General features: G+C 39.7%; 1 protein-coding gene across 3 annotated transcripts; it reads right to left on the bottom strand.

Moving 5' to 3' along the window:
• Positions 1–273: 273 nt before the first annotated feature.
• On the bottom strand, positions 274–24,864 carry MYSM1 (Myb like, SWIRM and MPN domains 1). Of its 3 annotated transcripts, none has more exons than XM_063138327.1 (20): positions 24,779–24,864; positions 22,287–22,362; positions 21,365–21,435; positions 20,863–20,940; positions 20,139–20,165; positions 19,681–19,759; positions 18,808–18,906; positions 15,736–16,472; positions 13,483–13,613; positions 13,056–13,159; positions 12,090–12,167; positions 9,596–9,684; positions 9,213–9,267; positions 9,080–9,130; positions 7,023–7,097; positions 6,238–6,426; positions 5,810–5,942; positions 4,992–5,097; positions 4,808–4,865; positions 274–4,022 (listed from the first exon to the last, which is right to left on the bottom strand). In XM_063138327.1, the coding sequence occupies exons 1-20, from the start codon at positions 24,853–24,855 to the stop codon at positions 3,858–3,860; spliced, it is 2,478 nt and encodes an 825-aa protein (XP_062994397.1). In that variant the 5' UTR covers positions 24,856–24,864; the 3' UTR covers positions 274–3,857. The 3 variants fall into 3 exon arrangements, with proteins under 3 accessions (XP_062994397.1, XP_062994413.1, XP_062994405.1); XM_063138343.1 differs by having other exon boundaries at positions 22,287–22,359; positions 24,773–24,834; XM_063138335.1 differs by lacking the exon at positions 20,139–20,165.
• Between the last annotated feature and the right edge of the window lie 670 nt (positions 24,865–25,534).

Here is a 25,534-nt window from a genome sequence, read left to right as displayed (position 1 = left end):
GAAAAATTAAGTTCTGAATTGATCTTATACTGTTAAATTGTATCCCAGGATTCTTGGGTGCTAACACATCCTCAAAGACAGAGCACAAAAAAGACAGAGCACAAAAATGATGTATTCATTGCATTTCTATACCGCCCAATAGCTGAAGCTCTCTGGGCAGTTCACAAAAGTTAAATGCAGCTCCTAAATCCAAATCACAGACAAAACCCAAGACCTGTAGAGTTCCACCCTCCCCTTTTCATGTGGAAACCCTAGTTTGAAACAAAGGAACACTTTAAACATCATCACACAGTTTATTGAAGAGCCAATGTTGTCAAGAAGAGTCCTTTCCGTTATTTTAGTGATCAAACCCTTTCAATTACTGATAAGAACATGTCATGGGCAAATATATCTGTAATGTGCTTTTTAACATGAGGGTCAGGTAGTCTTGTAATTCTTATCTGTACAAATACACAATATTTACAACATTTTCACGCACATTTACAATATAGATGTAAACATTATTCAATAAAAATTTGAAGCTGCAAAATAATAATGATAAATCCCCCCAAACACGCACCATCGCTTTGATTCCCCCACCCCACAAAGCAATATAATCCTGCGCTATGCTAGAATCTTGCTGGGACAAATGATGTGTTATAGCACATGTAATTTGATGGGGATAACTGTGTAGCAACTAATGTATAGGTCATATTTCAAAATTAATGCAACCATACCTACTGCACTATGACTTTAGGGCCCTTACATGCAAATGAATGAGTCAAATGAAGTCCATTGAGAAAAGACTTGTTATACATACCCCTATGAATACAACGTTAAACATTAGGTGCACAGCTTACATACCGGCAAAATGACAGTCGTGCTAGCCTAGTCCTACACTGGAACTGAATTGGCTAGAGTGGAACATGCTACACCAGAGATGTGAATGCCTGGAAAAGTTTTAAAAAATCAGAAATTTTGAAGGGGGCGGGGAATGCAAATTTAGAAGAAATTGAATAATTATACAATACCTTCTTTTCTTTTTCACAGACCTATAGTCAGTATTGGAACCAAAAATATATTATGCATAACTTGGTTTTGCTTACAAAATTATCATTAAAATCCAAAGTAAACACAGTAAATTTGCAATTGCCTTAAATATACCAAATGTGATAACTTTATGAACAAGCCAAGAAATACATAATACATTTTTGGTTCCTTTTTAATATCTCACTAAGGAAGTAGTTTGTGAATCACAGTATCTACTCCTGTTTGTGAGGAATTGATTGGGATAGAGTTTAAGGAAATCTGGTGAAAAGAAAAGCCATTGACCCAGTTCACACATTGCAATAACCCAGAATTTTTAAAAGTTCTGGGTTATTGTGGATGAAGCAGTGTGCTGCTACATGCAACCCGATCACTCCTGCTGCAGGCAGAAGCAGCTAAACAACCAATGTCCCTGGATTGTTCAGTTGCTCCCAGTTGCAGAGGGATCAAGTGGGCAGTGTTCACCAGCACAATGCCTTATTCACAAAAATCCGGATTTTTTTTTAACTGTGTTATTGTGGCATGTGATCTGGGCCACTGACAGCTTATTTAGCTGGGAAGTTTATCTAATTTATTAGAAATGATAACCAAGCATATTTAATTTAAAGACCTTTAAGAAATGTCTAAACGAAATATAAGATGTTCCCCCTGCTTTTTGTGAATTATTCTCTTTAATAAACATCTTGAATTTTGTCATTTTGAGCAGCTGTCTCTAGTGGTGGTGTCAATGACCACGCGTACACCATGGAAACCAGAATATAGTTTCTTTTAGATACAGAGGGTTTATTTTGGTGTTAGTGATTAAAGGTGGTATTTCTAACAGCGCGGTATAATTCAGAACTTCATTAAAGACCCAAGCCTCAAAGAGTTTTGGGTTGTTGTTTTTAAAGAAACATAGGGGGATGTCCTACACATTGTTCTATCACATGTGGTGGCAGTGGGGAACAACCCACGTTGTTTGCCTCAAATGTGTTTTAGAACTACATTTAATGACCAGGTTCAGAAGACATGCTGCAAGTTCTCATGAGTTATTTAAACAACTCTCGTATAACCCGAAAACAGACCATGGATTATATGATGGTTGTTTAACCATCACATAACCTACACTCACCAAGTTTGCACAACACGACAGGGGGTTACACCGGCAATCTGGCGGCCACTGTCACTGAAACTCATTGTGGATTAAATAAACCATGGTAAACTGTTGTGTCATGCAAACAGCCCTGTTAAGTGCTGCAGCATCTGACCAGAAGAAACAAAACCCAAACTGTCAAAAATGTACATTTTCTGCAGATAATTATGATATGGGGACTCTAGAGACCTATTGGGAAAATGGAAGAAATAACTATGCTGGAATCTTGCAGAGAGGTACATCTCCCTCCATGGCTTCTGGATTTCCAGAAATTTTACATATCTACTCTTACATAAAAGTCTTCCTATTAAGTAGTTTCTAGAAATCATTTTGGGGAAGTAAAGGCCAGGTAGCACTACATAAACAAATTGTCTTAAAACATTTTATCCATCTGTCAAAAATAAAATATTCCATAATCCAAATTGGCTCATTTTTTCAGAAAGAAATCAAAGTTCCTTGGGGGAAAAAAACCAGTCTTTTATTCACATTTTCCATTTCTTTCCCTGGTCTCTTAAAATCTCTTTAAAAACAAACAAACTACCTGATGGGGTAGTAGTGGTGGCAAGTCTGAGGATTTTTTGTTTTGGTTTTTAAAAAGGCTGTTTTGTTCCATTCCCACCCACCCCCAAATTTTCCAAAAGTCCCTGAAAAAAAGAAAAAGAAAAGTACGCGATTTGTTTTTTTCATTTGCCCCCAATTTTTACAAGCCTCCACATCTCTATGCTACACATTAGTCCACAAACTTCTACAGACTATTCTTAGTCTTTATAATATCCTTTAGGCACAATGCAATGCATGTTTAGACAGAAAGAAGTCCTACAACTGCCAGCACTCTCCAGGCAGGAAGGAATGTTGGGAAGTGTAGGATTTATTTATTTTCTGTTTAAACATGCATAGGATTGCGCCGTTGGTCTCTATAACAGCTCTCCTCACTCTGGTGCCTTCCACACACGGGGATGACAAGAGGATGGCAGGTGTTATAGTCCAACACACCTAGAGGACACCAAGGTGGGAAAGCCTGGTTGTATAATCTTTGGCAAGTCTCAGCGTTCTTTCCCCAGTTCTTGACGACTGAACAAGAATGACCGATCCTACAGGATTCATTAGGCCAATCTTGTTTTTGTCATTCAGCTCTTCCATCCTGAGCAGTCGGACTCTTGAACAGGCTGAGCGTGTGTCAACAAATGAGAAGCTCAAAGCTGAGAGTCTCCATGAGGAATCCTGGCACTGTCATCTTCAAAACGATTTCCCCTTCCTTCCGGCTCTCAGCAATATACAACACATTTCAATTTATCAATTGGACAAATGTGTTTGCCAATACCCAGATAGTTTAGATGAGACACTGTGACATACTATATAGTGGTGTTTCTTAAATGACAACATACGCAATGTAATTATTTGAACATCAATTTGCTAATATCTCTTGGTCCAAGTAGAACATTATCACTTCAGTTATTCGGGGCAACCAATATGGTGCAACAGTATTGTACAAGTGGTGGCTGCCAAATGGTTCCTTCATTTCTCTGCAACGCAACCATAATTTTAAAAGATTAGATGTTATGCTTGAGTTCGGATAGTTTGTCATGATTGTTTCATATTGTTTTTCAGTAGCAGTCATTTTCTTGAGCCACACTGGTTGCTGTCACTGTCAAGCACGGACACTTTATTATAAAGTGAGCAATTACTCTTTTCAAAACCATCATGTTGGCAGGTCATTTGAACACATGCTATTTTCTTCCATGGTATCATTCCACTCCTCATTATTGTAGGTTGACAGGAATAGGTTTTCTAGCTGTGCCAGGAATTCTTCAACAATGAAACTATTTGCCACGTTGTCCAGAGTCTTCCTCATACACTCCATTAGCTAGTTTAAAGTTGGAGGACAAAAACACAACAACACTTGCTTAAGTGATGTTTAGGAAGAAAAGCAACCAGGAATCTTGTGACTAACCAGAATATATTAATGCTAACTGAAGTATATCTGACCATGTACATATAGTTAATATATATTCAACCATTGGCTGCTCTTCAATGAAGAGTTATAGCCATGAACAACCCTACAGTGTGTTAACGTATCTGAATTTCAAACTCTATATGCAATATCTATGTAGAGGAAGCTACAATTACCTGTCTCAAATGCCAATGGCTTTGCAAATATTCTTCATCAACATGCATGCAAAGGTGATCAAAGCAAAAGAGCCCTTCTAATCTGTGAATACCAGCATCCTCAATCCAGGAAAAAATGGTTCCATTCTGCACCATGTATAAGAGTGCTTTTTCATTGTCTCTGCTAGACTTCTGTTCAATTACTGAGATGCTTTTTAAAATGATACTTGCATCAATGAAGCCTCTTACTGTTCATTCCTCAACCTTTATCAGTTTGACAAGATTGTTTGCAAACAAAACTACGGTGAAAAAAATAAAACATAAACAGTTTCTGTTTATGACCTTTTGCTTTCGGCCCGGTTTCTCCCATTTTAATGGGTAGGATCCATACTTCCTCATTACTTAGAGCAGACCCACTGCTCAATGAGACTTAAATCAGGGATGACTAACTTATGCCCCATTAAGTGAATGGGTCTACCCTAAGTAGGACTAAGATTTCTTCAGGAAATGTTACGTAAGAAACAGAGAAGTTACAGTGATTACCTTCTGCAGACAGGTCAGATCTGAATCTCTATGGAAGATTTTATCCATGGGCACACAGCTATTGGAATAAATATGGCAAAGACATGTCAGAGGATATGTAAAAGTATTCTCTGTTGAAATACACAAACAAGAGTAATTTGGAACTGGCTTATTCAAAGATTCCAAAATTCAAGCAGCCACACACCTATGAGACATCCTGTATTTTTCAATTATCCACCGTGTTTTTTCCAATACTAATTCCCACTGAGGTTCTTCCAACATCTGTTGCACTTCAAATTTGTATGGCAGACCTGAAAGCCGTTGAAACATATTCTGCATTATATATAAAAGTATTGTGCTGGTTTAAAATTAGTGCAGCCTAGATGCATGAATTTTCTCTTCCATCCAGCCCCTCTGGCCACCTTGCTAACCTTGGTTAAAATTAACATAGGTATGCTTCTTAGAGGGGAAGGAAAAGGAGTCATTCATGGAGTAGAAGTGGGAAATTTGTTAAAGCTTATGGCCTATTTCCAATCCATAAACCCTGGTTCCATGGTTAAGTCCAAATCAGGGCATAGATTCCTATGATAGAAGCATTTGTCTTCTTAGGACATGGATTAAAATGAATCTTCAATTCCTGATAATCTCATGCCAAATTTCAAAAAACAGACATCATGAGCAAGGAGTCAAACTTCAAATTCACCCTATGCCCTCACTCCCACTCCAACATGCCAGTGTTGAAAATATGCACTGGTGAATTTCCCTTGAGTAACATTTTTTTGTTTCCATTCACCAAAACAGTAAGTTCAAGATGGTAAAAAATATATATATTTATATATATTTATAAACTACCTTTTAATTCAAAGAAGATTGCCAATTAAAGTTATCAATATTTAAGCATATACATTCTTTCCCTTGTCTTTACAATTAGTTAATTTCTCAAGGATTTCTTTCAAAACTGTAATTTAATTGATTAAATGGGTAGCAGTTAGGTTAATAAGAATATTTTCTAAAAGCACTTACGGTAGGATCCATCAGAACTAGTCTCATCACTGATTACCAGACAAGTAGTCTGGGAATATGGAAGAGGGTTATTTCGATTATAAGGACTTATGATCACTCCAACAAACATTGACCCACCTCTGGAGAAATAGCTCTGTATGAAAGAAAAATAAAAGGACAATAGTTAGAAATATATTTTCGTCTGCGTGCACATAACCAAAAATGCAATATAAATCTGCCTTCCATTAACCCCATTCTTAAATGTCAACACAGTACATTATAGTTAGCATTTGATTATTCAATTGAAAGCAAATGGTCAATAAATAATTTGGATAGTGCTTTCAACAGCTACAACTTACTTCCTTATTAGTTTTCCTTTGCGCAAGATCATTAGCAATTAAGTATCAATGAAACAAAGTCAGTTCCCTCCATACACTCACAGATTTTACCTGGTATTTTGCCTGGGTATCAATATCTCGTATTGAAGGATTAGGATCAAAGGCAGGGTGAGAATGATACCACCCAATAATACTGTAACCTCTAGCAGCAAGTGTCTCTGATGCCTGAGTTTGAGATACAGGGTCCATTTCACACTGCAATCCTGTGCTGAGGCTATTGCAGGGTTCTGCTGCACAAACCTGTAAGGGTGGATACAGAGGGTTACATGGAGGCATAAAATCTCAATGATGATTTACTGTTAAAACCACCAAGTGTCTAGCGGCACCTTAAAGACTAACAAATTTATTATGAACATGTACATTGTTGATTTCATCAGATGCTATTGATTAGATAGTATCTGATGAAATGGACAGCGTCCTCAAAAGCTTATGCCCTAATAAATTTGTAAGGCTTTAAAGTGCTATTAGACTTTTATTTCTGCTGCAAAAGACTAACACAGTCTTTTTCCAGACTAACCCGCTGGAAAAAGATTTTGCTTGTTACTTTTTTGAATAGTAATGCATTGTCCATACTTACTAGAGTATTCTCAAACTTTTAAATAGATGCTTATACCCTGATGTTGCAAGACACTCGGGGCTCACTCCAGTCCACTGCAGCACAGCACCTGCACTGAAAGGTATCTCCACAGGTTATGACAGAACGCTGTCTTCCTCCACGCCCTCCTATGAGCATGATTAGGTATTCAGAACGGGTCCCCGGAACGGCCTGGCATGATGCCTATTGCTCACAGTGGACTGGACTGACTCCTGTTTAAAATGATCGTGGCGATACTTACTTCAACTATACCATCCGTTTCAGAGTATCTTCCACCTAGCAGGCCTATTACTTCAGCCATTGAAACATGAGCATGCTAAAGACATAAGAAAAGTATTATTCACGTTTCATACTTTGGTTTTCTGTAGTGAAACAATGTCTGGCAACTCTTCCCCATTTCCATCCAACCCCCTCAGGGAAATTTCAGAGTTATGAAGATTGTGGAACTTACACAGAGGCTAGTTTTGAGCACAATACTAAACTATGACATAGTGCTATGTGAATGAGCCCCATTAAAACCTTATCATATGCTGCCAAATGCCTCAGAGCGGAGAAAAGTCTTAACCTGGCACTGAAAAGATAACAATGTTGGCGCCAGGCAGGACTCGCTGGGGAGATCATCTTATTATTATTTATTATTATTATTTATTTATATAGCACCATCAATGTACATGGTGCTGTACAGAGTAAAACAGTAAATAGCAAGACCCTGCCGCATAGGCTTACATTCTAATAAAATCATAATAAAACAATAAGGAGGGGAAGAGAATGCAAACAGGCACAGGGTAGGGTAAACAGGCACTGGGTAGGGTAAAACTAACAGTATAAAGTCAGAGCAAAATCAAGTTTTAAAAGCTTTAGGAAAAAGAAAGGTTTTTAGCTGAGCTTTAAAAGCTGCAATTGAACTTGTAGTTCTCAAATGTTCTGGAAGAGCGTTCCAGGCGTAAGGGGCAGCGGAAGAAAATGGACGAAGCCGAGCAAGGGAAGTAGAGACCCTTGGGCAGGCGAGAAACATGGCATCAGAGGAGCGAAGAGCACGAGCGGGGCAATAGTGTGAGATGAGAGAGGAGAGATAGGAAGGAGTACATCTTATTCATAGATAGGATACAGTACATCTTATTCATAGATGTACTGTATTATTCCTGTTGATGCCCATTATGTAAATGTCATTTGGTCTGGAGAGCTACTTAATAACTTTTACTGTAGCCATCCTAAGAAAATCATTCACCGCACAATGCTGTAGTTACTATTACTGTGTTCTATAATTGGGTGGCCACCTCTGAGAAAGCCCTCTGCCTCACTGACACCTTCCAAGCCTGCCTAAGAAGAGGCGCTTGGAGGAGGCCTCAGATGATTAGCATAGAATATGGGTTGGGACCACAATACCTGATGGAACGCCTCTCCTGCCATGAACCTACCCGTACGCTACGCTCAACATCTAAGGTCCTCCTCATGCCGTGAGAGGCGCTCATGAGGTATTGCAGTCCTGAGCCATGTAAGGCTTTATAGGTCAAAACCAGCACCTTGAATCAGTCGCAGAAACATACAGGCAGCCAATGCAAGTGGGCTAGAATCGGTGTTATCTGTTTGAACCTTCTTGTCCCTGTTATCAATCTGGCTGCCACATTTTGCATGAACCAGCTTCTGAACCACCTTTAAAGGCAGCTTCATGTAGAGCGCATCTAGCCTTATGGCTCACCAACGGATGAAACAAGCAAAAATACTGATACTCCCAACTTAACTGGGAAAGGTAAATTTCTTCTTCTAACACATTCCTCTTTTAAGTTAGAATACGTGTTTGCTGTATTCTGGCAGGGTGAACACAGACTCTTACAAAGCAATATTCTATTGTCATACCACTATCACATTTGTAAAAACTTGTTTACACAATAATGGTTTAGAGATATCACTACGAAGTTATCACTCTCAAGATAATGGTCTACAGAAACAAGGAATTCCAGGGCATTTCAGCCATGCAGCTTTGCTGGCTATCTTGGAGCATTCATATATCACTGTAGGTAGATTTGTGTACCGTACCTTAGGGTTAAGCTAAGGCAAGGTTCACCCTTGGTCAATTAAAGTGTCTAAATGATGCACCATGAGCCTCAACGGCAGCAATAAAGGTTGCAATTCAGTTCTGCCATTTCAACTTTGAAATGAACCAAGTTAAGGTGCAATCCTATGTTTAGATAGAAAAAAGTCCTAAAAATCTCAGTATGTGGCTTAGAGTACTAGGACTTTTCTTTACATCTGAACATGCCCTTAATCGTGTAAGTTGATAGAATATACAGCTCTTACCAAATCCATGATCAGAAGTGCCTCTGCACCTACTGTTACTTGGAATGGCTCCTGAAAAGATAGAAATGATAAGGAAAGCTTGCTTAAATAAATAAAGGGGTGCGCTCTTGTTTATTCCTTAAATCATACTTACTGGGTTTTCTTCTGTGAAGGAACAGCAAGGAATCAGCTGAAAGGGATCAAATGAACTATAAAATGAAAGAAAATTTCTCTGAAAACATAGAATTAACGGAGGGGAAAACTCATTGAAAAGGTCACTTAATTTCATCACTGTTGTAGTTTTAATTCCAATACATAGAACTCTAGTGACCAGTTCAAACCTGTACATTAATGTGCTAAGTTAAAAGAACTCACAGCAATATCTCAATTTTTTTGAACTGAAATTTGGGCTTAATACACTGAATTAAGTTTAACAATGGTTTGCAGCATAAATATTGCTAATAGACCACAGTCAGATCTGAAGTCACGCAAGCCATTTTTCCGACAGATATTGTAGGTAGATAAAAAATGTAAAACCTTTTTGTGTGCCTTTGTCCTTTAGATGCTTTTGGTGGTTTATGCTTCTCCTCTTCTCTCCTCTTCGCTAGCTCCTCAGCAGAGAGGTGCTAAAAAGGAAACATCTGGATTAGGCAAACTAACATAGCATATTGACAGACAGTCAAACTTGCTTATGCTCCTTGACATCAATGAGATTAAGCATGCTTGACTATGTTGCCCTGAATGCAAGGCGCTGCAAATGTTGACAGCTGCTATCACTGTTCAGCTAGAACTGTGCAAGTGTACTGTTAACAGCAGGAATGCTCAACACCCACCCAACAGTTAACAAGAACGAGAACAGCAATCTGTATCCACTGTACTGTGGGAGGTGAGAATGGAAAGCAGAGCCATCCCACCAGTCCTACTGGAAGACTTAACTTTTCTCCCTCTTCTTTCCCCATTCCTTTTTCCTGGTAAGCCGTGTTTTTTTTAGTTTGGGCAGGGAGTCTTCTTTTATTGAATGCTTTCATTCTGATTCTCAGCCATTTCTGGCTGAGAATCAGAATAAAAAATACTTTAAAAGTGGGTGGCTACTAAGAAGCCTTTTTCTGTTGTGGCACCGTTTGTAGAATCAGCTCCCCAGAGGAGCTCACCTGGCACCTATGTTGTGGCCTTTTGGGCACCAGGTAAAGGACCTGACTTTTCCAGGCATTTTAGTCTTTCAGTTTCTGAAGTTTTTAAATCGGTTGTATTTTAAATCTTTGCACTGCTGCTAGGTTTTATTTTGCTTTTTTATTTTATATTGTAGTCTTAAAACGTTTAAATTATGTTTTATTGTGTTATATTTTACGGTTTTAATTGTTGTGAACAACTGAGAGCTTTGGCTAATTTCAGATCTATGACTGATGTTTCCTCAAAGAGATGCATGTAGCATTTCACATGGTTAACATTAACTCCTGTTTGCTTAGGTAATGAGAACTACAATATAGATAAATATAATACAATATTAACTACCATTCCTACACAGATGCAAACAGTACTACACACTAGACCTGACATACCTGTGGAATACAGCAAAGCTTGAATCAATTGAGAATAGTTAGATTAAAAGTAATACTATTAATAGCCAAATGCAGGAAGACTAAACGTTCGTCTGTCTTACTGATGCGCGTGACATGGGAAGCAGCCCGACTCAGCCAGGGTTTGCAGCAGTCGGCTTCTATGATCCCTGGGTGAGACCATTCCTGCAGCGCTCATGCCTTGATCAGGACTTGTGAAGCATAGGAAGGAACCACAAAACCCAGCTGGGTTCTTCAAGTCCTGGCCGAGTCCCTTTCCCAACACAAAGAGAGGGGGTTTTCTTAAGTGGGCGGGGTGGGCCAGATGATCTCATTGGAGGGGGAAGGGCTTCAGGCCCCACTCCCTTGATGTCATCCAGCCCAGTGTTATGGTCTGGAGGGTAATCTGGACCCTGGGTCAAAAGTGGTTACCTTCCCCTAATCCAAAGTGTCAAATGTCAGGTAAACTGTGTGAGTCTGCCAAAAGCGGTTTCAGACATGGTATGTTTATATGCTGAAAAAAAATCACCCTCTCCAAAAGGAAACTACAGAGCAAAGAAACAGAGCAATTCAACCAGATCTCTCATGTATTCTATGGATGCCTGACCCATTTCCTGAACTATACATCCCCCATTTAATGGTTAGGGATGGTGGGCCTGTAGTTCCACATAGCTCAGCAGGGGAAGGCCTTTGAGGTATGGAAGAAAAAGATATACTTCATTCGTTCCCCACTCCTGAAACTCACTTACCCTGTTGAGAGCTCTGAAGAGCAATGTGAGGCTTGTTTCGGGCTGCCTGGAGCTGCAAAGAGGAGCATTCCTCTTACAGGGTTAGGGATACACAGAAACATTATCTTCTTTGGGGGGCCCTGCCAACTGCAGTGGGTTGATACAGGGGAAAGTGCCGATGGCACCCCAACTGTGCAATGCTCTCTGGGTAATGCTCTTACAATGCTCATCAGGTGCCATTCTTGATATCAAAAGGCTTCACCTTTTTATTGGAAATATTGTATTGATTGTATAATTCGATGGGGTTTTTCCCTGTCCCTCCTTTTACTGTAATTGTGGCTAAAACGTGCACAGGTTGCCTAATAAACATATTTGATATCAATTTGGTACCAGTCAAGGGTGTGCATGTGTGCGTGTGTTTTAATTCTCTCAGGCTTTTAAATCCTCCATACATTACTTTTATGCTGCCTAGAGTTTAATTGTGCTGACTGATTTTATACTGCCAATTTATGTTACAATGTTTTAGTGTTATTGTTGTAACGTGTTGGATTACATTTATTTTACTGTAACTTTTGGAAGCGACTGACCAAATAAACAACAACAAACTTTCTGTAATCTGCCCGAAGAACTTGTTCAAAGGTGGTATATAAAATAAAATCAATTGTTAATTTACAACATTTTACTGCCGATTCCGCTTGGCTTTAGTGAGTTCTCAAATAATATCAGAGGACTTAAAAGTGATGTTACCTCAAAAGTCTGTCCTTCCAAATCTCTGGCATCACACCAGTTTCCCCACGGATCTCTGACACGCCGTCTCCTTGTACGCTGTACCAAACAGAAACACACTCACAAGTCTATCCAAGGGCAACAAGGTAGCAAGGTTTCTTAAACTGCGGGGGCAATTCACAAAAGTGTTGCAGGGTACCAGGGTGTGGATTGTGACACACCTAACAAACTGGTGTATACAGCTCACTGGTCATCCCGGGCTGGGCTGACATACTCTCTGAATTTGTATCAAGATGAGTTACCAAACATCTGTGTCCACGGTGAATCATCTATCTATAGAACCATGGTGACTCATCTATCTATAGAACCATCTTCATAACACTACCCACTAAAAGGACATCAGCCAGCTCCATGTTGGCCACAGACAACTTAGCCACGTTCCTCGTAAGAAGCAGGCGACCAGCACTGCAATTTACTCACTCTGGGAAGCAGAGGCCAATGCTTTTGTTTCTATTCGCCAATTGGCATTTTCAATGTTTATAGTAGATCTACTCAATGAAGGTACATACAGCAGAACTAGTTAATGAAGATCAATGGAGCACTAACTAGCCCTGAGTTAAATAAACAATGTGACTGATGTAGGCAGTAACAAGCGCACTCATGCTTTCGCTTCAGTTTTGTTTTTTAATGTAATCTTGGTTTTTCCTCAGTCACTGACCTGAAATGCACAGTAAACAAGCACTTTTTATGTATTTGGCCAACATTCTCTCTTGAAGCAATATATAATTTAATAGGCCCCATGCAGAAATAGCACTATGTGCAGAAGTGCAATATATATTATTTATTAAGCTTAGAAAGACCTAAGTAAAGTTTGTAAGAAAATGTACTTGAGTTTGCTTTCCCACTGCTAATACGCTGTTGCGATCAAAAGTCAGAAAATTACACAGGACAAACTTTTAGTGGCACACGCACAGATCTCCATCTTACCATAGACTGCAGCCGTTGCACAAGGTGATATGCATCTATAGTGTCCTTGCCTTCTCTGGGCCGTATCTTGTCAGTTGTCTGAGGTCTATTATATACAGCCTGCTCTGTATAAATGAACATGAGAAGTAGCAGTTCAGTTTACAATTTACACAGATATGGGGGTGGGTGGGGAAGCTACCGAGTGGTTTCAAGCAAATTACCACTTTTACTCATACATTTATTTGAATACTACCAGGCAGGGTTAAAGATAAATATTAACAAGTTCCTTCACATGAAGAAAAAAGATCTACTTGTTTTATGGTTTTAGTCCCTAAATTGTAAGGCGTTAGCGGAATTTCTGACTTTATGAATGTTTTGAGCTGCTTTGAGGTTTGTTAAGTAATAGGATACAAATGCAAAGTGAAACAGATGGACATTTTCTTCATACCGCAGCCAAAGTTAATTGCTCCTATCAATTCCAGGTATGTGTGTATCCGCCCTATGCAGTTGACATCACCACAGTTCTTCAGCCCTGGGCGTACCGAAGTTTTGTTCAGGTATTTTGGTTTTATTCTTTCCCTATAATAACATACCAACACAAACAAAAAATAAAATATAGCTCAAGCCTTAACTTGGCAATTATGTTTACACCATTTAATATTCCTAAATCTATGCCAAAAATTATGTACAAAGCAGGAATCTATTAAATTTGATCCTTACGTTCACACAGATGCACACACAGTGGTAGTTATAAGTCAAGAGCTATGAACCATTGTATTGCGGACTCATTGAGCTACACAAGCTTGTAATCATTCAATACTGTTTATACTCAACATTTTTCAATTAATCTTATTTGTAGCAGCTTAGGGGTAATGAAATCTCCAAGAGGTTTTCTTTTTATGTATTTGCTTGCTCGCTAATATTTGTAAAACATTGACATCTTGTCAGAATTTTTTTTCTAATGATACAACAGCTCAAATTGGGTCGAGGAAACAAGTCAGCATTTTGAAAAACTGAACAAAATGAATTATTTACAGGATATAGTTTCTGTAATAACACTGAATCTATTTAAAACTCTTATTGGGGATTCCAGGTCATACAGTGAGCAACTAGCAAATACATAAGCTTCAGCAGTTTGTATATTGCACCCTAAGGCTGCAATTTTAAGTGCACTTATTCATGAGTAAGCCCCGCCGAACACAGGATTCGTAAGCGTTCACAGGATTGGGTAGTAAATATACCACAGGGGCTTAGCAAGGCAGTGCAAAAGAGTGTATGCCTGGGTACAAGCTGCTTATTCCTAGTGTACACTGCATGCATATGAAAGCTTGCAAATCAACAGGGGGAAAAGACTCTCTCATATAGCCAAGAAAGAGCAAGTATGATTCTCTGAAGTCAATGGGACTAACTATGACTAAGTTTGTAAAATTGCATCTTTTGCCATGAAACACACATATTTCAAATGAATTTTTGTTGCACAGGCTGGACAAATCCCATCACTGATGGTCTAATTTTCACAGGCATGCATATGGTATTTGTACACATTCCTTTCAAATGCCTATAAGTAGATTTATTTATTAGATTTGTTGGGCAGTATATAAATCTAATGAATAAATCTGCTTACACTTCTCATTGGTGACATCAACACAGAACCAATTTGAAGGATGTTTCAAATTCAACCCAGGTCCTTGTGACTTAGGAAACCAGGAAACTTGGGAAAGCAGCTGTGTGGTCGGGGCAGATTACAATACTGAAGATGAAAATAATAATAACCAAACAAAAATACAACAATAAAAGTACCAAAGTAATACAATATTAAACATTAAACATATTAAGGAGCCAGCAGAAAAATTAATAATCGGAGCAACAGAACAGAGATTAAATGCCTGCTGGATGAGGAAACTTTAAACTGGTGTCTAAATGTTTATAAAACACCAGATCGATCACCATAGGAAAGGCATTCCACAGATGGGGAGCCATTACAGAGAAGGCTCTTTCTCCAGTAGCCACCTTTCAGCACTAGTGGCAGAACTCAAAGAACATCTGAAGACAATCTTAGCAACTGGGCAGGAAGAAACGGGAGAAGGTGCCTTTCATATAAATAACAACCAAATATAAAGAACAATTCTTCTTGAATTGTGCATGGATCAGTTTTCAATAAGCATGTCTACTTGGTGGTCATGCATACATACGCAGAAACTTGTATACCCTGCCTCCAAGTTATCACACCCTTTCAAACTTGTTCATGATTGTGTTCTAGAGTTTGGACATCAACAAGCATGGAACCACTCTGAAAGAATAATTTCTTATATTCCTCCAAAGATCTACTTACAACCCCAGAATTTCTTCACATCTTGGTAGCATGATAGTGGCACTCCAGCATTGAGATAGTTAACTACCAAGTAGCAGGCTATAGCTGGCTAACTAACTAGTTCCAGTGACTGCTATCCACCCACCCAGGTCAGAACCAAAGTCTTAAGTCCTAATTAAGCCAACAGCAACACACAATGCACAATTTGGAGCTGGCTGATGAACCACCCTAGTCAAGCTGTTCCAAAAGGAGCATGTCATCAACCAACTGAGCTCTATGAAAAAACTGATCAAAAGGATGGATTGTGAAAAGAAAGTATACTTAACACACACTTTCTCTGCCTATATTTTTCCCCACTGAGTATTTTTCCCTAATGGACATGTTGCTTACCACTGTTCCAAAATGTAGTTTCTAATTTTCAGATAGCGCTCAGGTGTTTTGGCCTGACGCCCCACAAAAAACTCTGGTATCGCTTGCTTTTCTTCTTCTAATATGGTATTTCTATCTATTTTCACTTCTTGATCAGGCGGCTTAAGCTCCTCTACATCCATCTGATTCTCCTCTTCCAAGTGCTCAGAATGATGGAAAAGAATGCTGTTATCAGTGAAGTCTCTCTGTTCCCCACAAAGCTCTGGACTAGAAAACCAGTCGGTACCATCAGAAGTTCCTGTTCTGTCGCACTTCTGATTTTCTGATTTCATAGGTCTGTGTCCACTATCCTCAGAGCATGGTGTTGCAGTTTCTGGACTCTCAACTGTGCTTTGCTTTGGGCTTGAAACATAACTTTTAGTTAAGAGAACTGTAGACTTGGGTTCAGCAGACTCCAAAATGGGTTCTGTCCAACTGCTGGGTCCTAATGGACTCTTTGGAATATCCAATACTTCAGACTTTCCAGGTTCTTGCTGAGATGCGCAAGAAAGCAGTTCATCCATTTCATCTGTAATATCTACTTCCTCATCGTCTGATAATTTTTCAATTTTGACTGCATTGAGATTAGGGTCTGCCCGACCTCTTAAGTGGGTAGATGTCCATGACACCACCTTCGCTTCATTATCCTCATTGCTAGCGGGAATAGGAATGTTGTCCAACTGTCCTTGTTCCAATTTCTCTGAGCCATCAGATTTTGCCTTAACAGATAAGTATATTAAGAAGAGTTAAGCATGACAAAATAACAAATTTCAGATGAAAAAGGATACCGGTTAAGAGTGACAATCAATTCTTTTCTATCAGTGTAGCTACTGGATGCAGTTTGGTATCCAATAAACCCCTCCAGAGAAGAGAATGGCTTTCATCTGTGGAACAGGGAGGTGGGGATAGATTCCCACTGCAGTCCCTCCCTGCTGTGCCACTCAAATCCGCTCAGGGGTCCTTGGGGCCACAGGGGGTGAGGAGTACAAGTGGAAGCCCGCTCACACAACCCTGGATTTCACCCATTCCTTCTAGCTACTAATTTAAACTTTTTTGTTTGGCCTTCATAAAAGCGAAGTCCTCTCTCAAGATCCTGAAGGCTTTGAAGATTCCCCTACAATTGCCCTATTTGGGGGGCATGAGTATTTTAAAAGTAGTGGCAATCACAAAGAAAGCAGGCAACTCATCATATGAATGTCATCGCTTAGCACTTGCTAGCTCTTCTTGATTATGGAGAAGAAATCACATGCTTCTTACAATAGATTTTAAGAGACCTATACATTACTTAGAAATGTTCAGAGCCCTCTAGAGATTCAACATTTGCATGGAAGAATATTCCATACAGAAAGAGCAGTATAGTATTGCGAGTGCTATTTAGATATTTATGTACACTTAACAGCAGCGTTTTGCTACCAAATAAAACCAATACAACAGTGGCAGGTATTCCGATGTTTCAAGAATCAGTCTGGAAACATACCGAAGGGCACAATCGTATGCATGTTTAGACAGGAAAAAAATCTGATAACTCCCAGCATTCCCCAGCCAGTTCTCCTGGCTAGGGAAAACTGAAAGTTGTAGGATTTTATTTCTGACTAAAAATGCATAGGACTGCACTGTAAATTAATTTGAAGTAGCTCAAATTAATTATGGGGTGGTGAAGCATATGCTTTGCATGCAAAAGGTTCCAGGTTCAATCCCTGGCATCTCCAGGTAAGTCTGGGAAACACTCCCATCGGAAACTGCGGGTATAAACAACACTGAGCTTAATGGACCACTGATTTGACTGAGTATAAAACAATTTCCCATGTTCAGTATCAATACCCTGTACTAATCCCCTATCCCATGTGCACCATATTTTAGAGCATTGTCATATCTATAAATCTTTCTAATTAAAATTACAGAATATCTTAGTGTCATAAAACAGCACTTTGCTTCTGCACCCCGAGGTCACACTAAAAAACAGGGGGAATAAGATGAGATAAACAAAGGGCATTATATCCAAGTTTGACTCCCAGAAAATCTATCAATTTCTAATCCCTTCTCATTCCCAGCAGCCTGATCCTATGAGTTAGTGCTCTACTGCTTCAGTTTCTAGGAAAAGGAGAGAGAACTCAGGCCCCAACAGGAATTCCCCTCTCCAATATATTTCAGGCACAGGCAAGAGGCCCTCTTGTCTGAATGTAAGCAGCAACACAGGTCCTGTAAGAGTTCTCCACTTATGTACCTGAGCCAAGAAAAAGGAAATTGGAAGTGAGCAGCTCAGGTGGATAAGGGAGAACACGGATGGTCTTTTGTCATACTGGGGTGGAAGTGGTTAAAGAGCCCAGTGTGACTTGGTTTGCAAGGGAGAAGTCAATTGTTTTTAACCTTTTTAAACCGGCCAGAGAGCTTCAGCTATGGGGCAGTATATAAATGTAATAAATAAATAAATAAATAAAATAATTGGCAGGGATGTTGTAGGCTCTTCAATTTGAGCTCAATTCACGAATGGCTTTTGTTAAAAAATAATTATTATTATTATTTATTGCATTTGTATAGCACCCCATAGCTGAAGCTCTCTGGGCAGTTTACATAATATTAAGACACTTAAAAAACAATATACAAAAATTAAAAACCACAAAAACATACAATATACACATACATTTAAAACCACTGTAACAACTTTAAAAACTATGAGCCTAAAAAAACCTAACTGCTGACCACAAACCACAAGGACACTTAAGGATCCTTGTGTTAGAAAGCAGGTGAACATTAGAATTGTCTTTCCTGAGATCTAAGCTGGAATGTAAAGGAACTAGTAAAAAGGAACAGTAGCCTGGCAGCACAGAAGCGGGAGTGGAAGGCAAAAAAAATACATAAATGAACAGAATCAGGGCACAACAATAAACGTACCTCACAAGATACTCAGGTGGTCAACTAATATTATAGGAAACTAAGAGTGAAAGCAACAATAATTTGTTGCGAAAGACTTACAGAGCAAGGTTTTGATTTAGTTGCTCATTATTTGTTGCCAGGATTTGCTACTCAATCAACTGAAAGTTATTTCAAGTTTACCTTGTTCTTAAAGTACTGTCTGGCATAGCTCTTTACTTGAAGAACATTGCGACTTCCGATCATCATGGCAATTTTTGTCCATCTTCTGCCAAATTTGGCCTAATGGAAAATATAATTGAATATATATCAATTTACTGTCTGAGGTTTTAACTGCTATGGTACAAGCCTTTGTTAATTTCACAACAGCTAAGTCACTTCCTAAAACCAACTTCTATCTCCCACCTTGTAACAATTTTTTTTTTTGGCCAGGACAAGGTATCAGGTAAGATTAAGGTATGTCAGCAGCCTTGGAAGACTGAAGGAAAAAATAAAGGTAATCTGAGCCCATGGGGATTGGGACCTTATTAAGTAGCTAAGCACAGAGGCTTGCATCTAAAGATACAGTGGTGACTTCCATGGGAGAAATGGAGATGGATTTTTGTAGTTTCCCCTGCACCTCTCCGCACCCCCACAAATTTGATCCAGAGAATTGGGGAAATCTCTGGGAAAATGTGGAAGATGGCGAGGCGGACTGCAGGGAGAGGGGAAATTGGCAAAAAATCACCTCCCTCCCCATTCCGATGACAGAAGCTTCTGCTGGATTACAGCCTGCTGTCAGCAGGAGAACACCACTGGATACAACCCAGAGAAAATACCACACATAAGAATTAGTAATTCATTTCCTTTCTTTATTAAATCATCTCAGAAATCCCTACTTGCTTGCATGGGAATTTCATTCAGCATGCTAGTATTTTAGTATTAATAAAATATGTGACGCATGACATTTTGTTCCATTTTAAATGAACATATTATTTTAAAAATGCAATAGTACATAACATCTTTTAAAAAAGAAAGCAACAACAACCAATCAATTTAACCACAGGCAATATTTACCAGTCCTTGCTCAAATAGCTCTTTTTCTTCCACTGTCCACTTTAGTGATCCGCTATTTGGTTTTGTAGGGGAACGTAACCTAATAGAAAAAAATAAAGCAAAAATAAAACAAAAAAGAGCTAAAACCTTATACACTTATGAATTTAACCTAATTCACTGGAGTTAACATGAACATAAATAACATATTTTGAAATGGAACATAAACAGACACAATTTTGTCATCTGTAATTTAAAAAATAAATCAAAGGTTAATTCTGTCATCTATGTGTATCAAGTACGTTGCTCCTTTTTAAAAAAAACAAAGCAAGCCAAGTTTAGAAGTTAATGAACATGCAAAAAGGAAAAAAAACTGCAAGAAATTCAATTATTGTAGTGGTTTTTTTTAAGAAGGCTCAATATGAGTTCGAAATATATACAATATGTCCACTTAACGCGTAGGTATCATTAGAAGTACATACGTGACTTTTGCTTCTTTCTTGTGTAGACTGTAAAGTACAAAGCAAGACAAAGACATTATCTATGCCCCTTCGACATATCTAAAGCTATACCTATGTGTTTAAGGGAAGAACCCTATGGCCCCTAGTCAGTGTCTGGGGGACATAGGATTTTTCAGTTTTCTGTCTCCAAGGTCATAGACAGTGCTTCGAGCTGGGAACCAGGAAAACACGCTCCCCGCCTCCTTCCCCCTCGCAGCTAGCTCAGAGTGAACGACGGCGGCTGGCTTTCCGTGCTTGTAACACGGAGCGTGGAGGTGGCGAAAGGGGGACGGTCCCAAGGGTGGGAAGGGAGGAGACCTCAGAAGCTGCTTTAAACAGTTTCCTATGCAATGCTTCGCCTCCCCGCTCACACTCTGAAGATCCCTGGGTAGACACTCAAAACTGAGCATCTAGCAACAACTGCTTGGCGGACAGAGCCCAGAGGGGAGGGCCCCTCCATCCACCCTGCACTGGATACTCGTAAGTCCCTTCCAAAGGGCAGTCTCAATCACTCATCAATGAGCTCATTAGAACTTTCCATTTTAGGAAGGCGTTCGACAGATGATTTTAAACTGCTGTTTTTAATCACTGGCTCTTTATTAAAAAATCTTATTTTTGTTCTTATCAACCCTGAACTCTTAGTAGAAAAGATAGGGTATGCAAGTTTTAAAAACAAATTAAATGACAACCACACAATATATTTTACCTTTTTGAGCACTTTTTATCACTTTCCTTCAGCTCATGCCAAATTTTTTCTGGAAGTGACTTGCTAGACAGATAGTATCTGAAATGCATTAAGGATTATCTAAAGCATTTTTAATGAATGGTTTGCACACTGGTATTTTTATAATTATTTCTTGCACTGAAAAGCCATCACTGCAATCCTAATATATGTCTACTCAGTAAGCTGTATTGAGTTCAATTGGACTTACCCACAGGTAAGTGTGTATAGGATTGAAGCCTGAGTTATGTTAACTTACTGGGTCTTGCTTAGAAACAAGGACTATAGAAACTGCAAAGCTTGTTTTACTAAAGAAGCAGGAGGCACTGAAAGTATTATCTTGACAACGGATGAAAATCACATTGCATTGTTAGTAGCAATTTTTAATCACCAATGATTACCTGTTAAGTACAAATCTACAATGTATCTCCATTCTTACTAGGGTGAAGATTCTATTTTATCATACTAATTAATAAGAAAAGGATACTCTTCTTCCAACAACATCTTCTCAATGGCAGCCTTGTTTTCTTCACTAATTGTGCTATCAAGACTCCATGGCTAAGAGAAAAACATAATCGGTTATCTATCAATTTTTATGCATTAATTTTCACATCAACCCTGGAAAGATAGATTAATATTTCTCATTTTTGAGTTGCAGAGCTGAAGAATTTTTTTCAAACTCAGAGAATTTGTGGCAAAGCTAGGATTTGAAGTATTAATAGGAATCAGTGAATAAGTATACCTAAAAACCCATATCTTTCTTTAAAAATGGGATAAAATAACATAGGTAAGGAATTTGGTAAGATATTGGGTTGCATCCAACGTTAGTCTAACTTAAGCACCATTCATTTCAATGGACCTATTCAGACAACGTGCTAAGCCATGGTTAGGATGCTATCCCTTTTGCAGTAAATGGTTGGTGAGTGTGTTTAAGCTGTGGTTATATATCCACCATGGTTAGGAATGGTTCATACAACATGTTCGGTCATGGTTCACACAACATGCTAAGTCAGCAGGATCAATGTGTTTTCTCTAAGTAGGACTAACACTGGATATAACCCACTATAAAGAAGAACATAGACATTACTTCTGCTTTCATTTCATAGTCAAGATCTAGAGACCCCCACATACAAAGCAGCAATTTTCCTTGTACAATCACTTACAAAAGAACTGTGTATGGAAGAGTTAGCCTGCATACAGAGATATACAAATAAGAATGCTAGAGATTGTTCAAAGACTTGAATATCTTTGCATGGAAGAGCACAAATACTATTTTTCTTCTGCCCTTGGTCCTCTGGATCCCAGTATATATCTGAACTGACTAGGACATAAAAATGTCTTAAGATGTTTTCAAAAAGACATTCAAGAGATTCTCTCAAAATTACAAGCTTATTTCATAGCTGACTTACAAGACCCATATCAGTTCTCCAAGTTGAGTCAAGGTAGTGATCTTGGAGTAAACTGGATGACGGATTATCATAGCTTCTGCAATTAAAAAAAACACATCTCAGACATACCCACACATTTTAAAAACTGATTCTCTCAGAACCTGCAGTTACCGTGTTTCTTCGATTGTAAGACACCATCGATTGTAAGACGCACACTAATTTCAGTACCACCAACAGGAAAAAAAAACCCTAAGACACACCCGCGATTCTAAGTCGCACCCCATTTTTAGAGATGTTTATATGGGGGAAAAAGTGCGTCTTAGAATCGAAGAAATAGGGTAACACTTTAATGCTTGGTTAATGTCACATGACATTGCATTGGTCCAAAAACTTGTACCAGATCCTATCCACTTTGTTTGCTTGTACAAGAAACATAGGATCAAGCAGCAAAACCCATAAATGCTGAGACAGTTATAATTTTATAACGTGCCTTGTCTTGTGATGGTAATAGGGAATGAAATCCTGAGAATATTGCCAGAATCCAACAAGGTGCTTACATCCTTGCTGACTCCTTTCCACCCCACCAATTCCCTTCCGCAAGCGGTGGGTCCCACCAATTTCACTGCTCAAGCTGAACCCTCAAACTAACAGGCACACTTGTTTCTGGAAGGAAGCAGGTCAGCAGAGCTCCATTATGGGAGCACTGCAGACCTACCTCCTTCCAGAAATGAGCATTTCTACTTGTTTCAGGTTGCCCCAGAACTGCTAAATTGCCGTTAAGCAAGCAGGGGTGGGGGACAACCTACTTGCACAATGGAATTGGTGTAGCATAAGAGAATCGACGGGGGGGAAAGCCCCCCATTCTGCCCTATGGAAATAATTAAGTTTTAAAATGTGGCCCACTTGTCAAATATATTAAAGAAATATGAGTGTAAATGAAAAGTGTCTGAAAGAAAAATAATTTTTAATCTTAGTTACATTTTTTTCAAGACATTTATGCTAAAAAAAATTAAAATCACCAATGCCTGAAAATTAGAAGTCAATTTTCTTACATTAAGGCTTGCCTCCCAAAGAGATGTGCTTTTTGTCTATCTGCTAAGTCATATAGATTTGTCTGAGCTGGGTGAAGGACATCCATAAAAGTGCTGTAGCTTTGTATAATTGTGTGCTAAGACTAGGAGGAAATTGTTCCATTTCATTAGCTCTACAAAATTATACATAGCAGAAAAGACTAAAACAGCTATTCATCACAGCTGTATACAGCATGGGATAGGCTGGATCTACACTACTACTTTAAAGTGCTTTATAAGAGTTTTGAAAATGGTATCTGAAGTGTGTCCTGGGCCCCAACAGTTGTCAAAACTGTTATAAAGCGCTTTAAAGCAGTAGTGTAGATCCTGCCCTAATCTGCTTCACAAGGATGATCTGTAGCACACATTCCAACAGAATCTAGTGAATACAGACAGGCAGATGAGGGGCTGCTACTTCCATTTACCCCAGACTTTACTCCTTAAAGTACGCTCTCTCCTTAAAAAAAAAAAGGGGGGGGAGGCTCGCTCCACTTAAATTTATTTATTGACTTTCTATACTGCCCAGTAGCTGAAGCTCTCTGGGCAGCTTCCAAAGCTCTCTGGGTGATAACAGTATTTATTATTCAGGCAAGTAAGGCTGAAAGATGATGACCATTTGTTGCTTGTCTTGATCTATCCCCATACCCTATTTACATGTACACATCGCACGCTTCCGCAAGTCAAGATATCCAGCAGTATTCCTCTGTCAGCTTCCCAAAGTAAGGGGGAATCCAGCTTTACTCTGGTTGCATCCATCTGCAGAAACAGCTCAGGAAGGAGAAGGGCCGTTCCCTCACTCCCTCCTTACTTTAAGCTAACTGCTCTAGCAGTGAGAAAAGGACAGGAGCTTAACAGTAAAAAGTTACGAAATTTTAGAATGTTTTAAGGATGTTTTAATCATGTATACTATGTTTTTAATCAATTTTTATGTGTTTTATTCGCTGTTGTTCCCTGCCTCGATGCAAGTGGAGAGGTGGGTAAGATATTATTATTATTATTATTATTATTATTATTAATAATAATAATAATAATAATAATATTAAACTATGGGTGGGGACCGGACTGCAACTCCCATGAGACATAGCCAGCAGAGCCAATGGTGAGGGCTCATGGGAGTTGCAGTCCAACACCACCGGGAGGACCACACATTCGCATCCCTGCTTTAAGCTGACCGCATGAGCACGGCCAGAATGACGATGCGGGGAGACGGGAAGATGCCGCCCCCCCTCCCAAAAGGCCACACGCCGGGGCAGCGGGTACCCCAGCACGGTCCTGGTCAGAGCAGAGACCCGGCTGAGCCAGGACGGACCGCGATGGAGGGCTCGGCATGAAACGCTCCGCACCCAGATCCGCTCCACGGAGAGCGGAGCCCACGCTGCAGTCGCCTCCCCCGGGGCCACAAGTCCGGGTGAGACCCCCCAGGCTCGCCTGGCCCACATTTACCCCGGCTCCGCGTCTCCAACAGCCCCCGCCGTCGCGTCCCCCTCGACATCGACATCAAACTCCTCCACAGCCTCCATACTGGCACCTCCGCCGGATCTCGCGGGAACGACTCAGGAAAGGGAGGGCTCAAAGGCCGGCCCCCTGGATAGGTTTACACCACAGACTCCGTCCTTCAATGGCGGCACAGGAAACCCGAGCATGCGCCGAAAGAGAAGTGAAGCGCCCGCTGCCCTCAACTACCAGTGTTTGGGACTGTGGAAAGACAAGACGGGGCCGCTGGAGCGCAGTGGAAGTGGGGAAAGAGGCTGGAAGAAAACCCGCGCGGGGAAGAAAACCCACACAGGCAGAGCGTGTGTGTGAGAGAGAGAGGAAAGAAAGAATCTATCTAAAATAATCTGCTCTTCAGCTGTAGTTTCTAAAGCAGTTTACAAAATAAAAACATAAAGGTGCAATAAAATCTAATAAAGACAGGAAACAGCCAGGGCAAAACTGTGGAACTATGGTCTTCTGGCTGAGACAACTGGCGTCTTTACATTAAGGGGAAATAATGTTGCTTACCTGGGGCATTAGTGCTTCCTGCTTTTTTGTGCGATTGTTATGGGCTACCTTACAGGGATGGGTGACCACATGGTTTGAATATTTCCTATCCATTCACTTCCATTGATACAGCACGTCTAGTGGCGGAAGATGCTGCTTTTTTCCTGGCTATTATCACTTTAAAAGTGGTTCTTTTCATGGCAGAATTTGTATTGTGAC

The sequence above is a fragment of the Elgaria multicarinata genome, chromosome 1 (assembly GCF_023053635.1).
Source record: "Elgaria multicarinata webbii isolate HBS135686 ecotype San Diego chromosome 1, rElgMul1.1.pri, whole genome shotgun sequence".
Taxonomy (NCBI): Eukaryota; Metazoa; Chordata; class Lepidosauria; order Squamata; family Anguidae; genus Elgaria; species Elgaria multicarinata.
The sequence above is the reverse complement of the archived record's forward strand: the minus strand, read 5'-3'. Positions and strand labels throughout refer to the sequence as shown.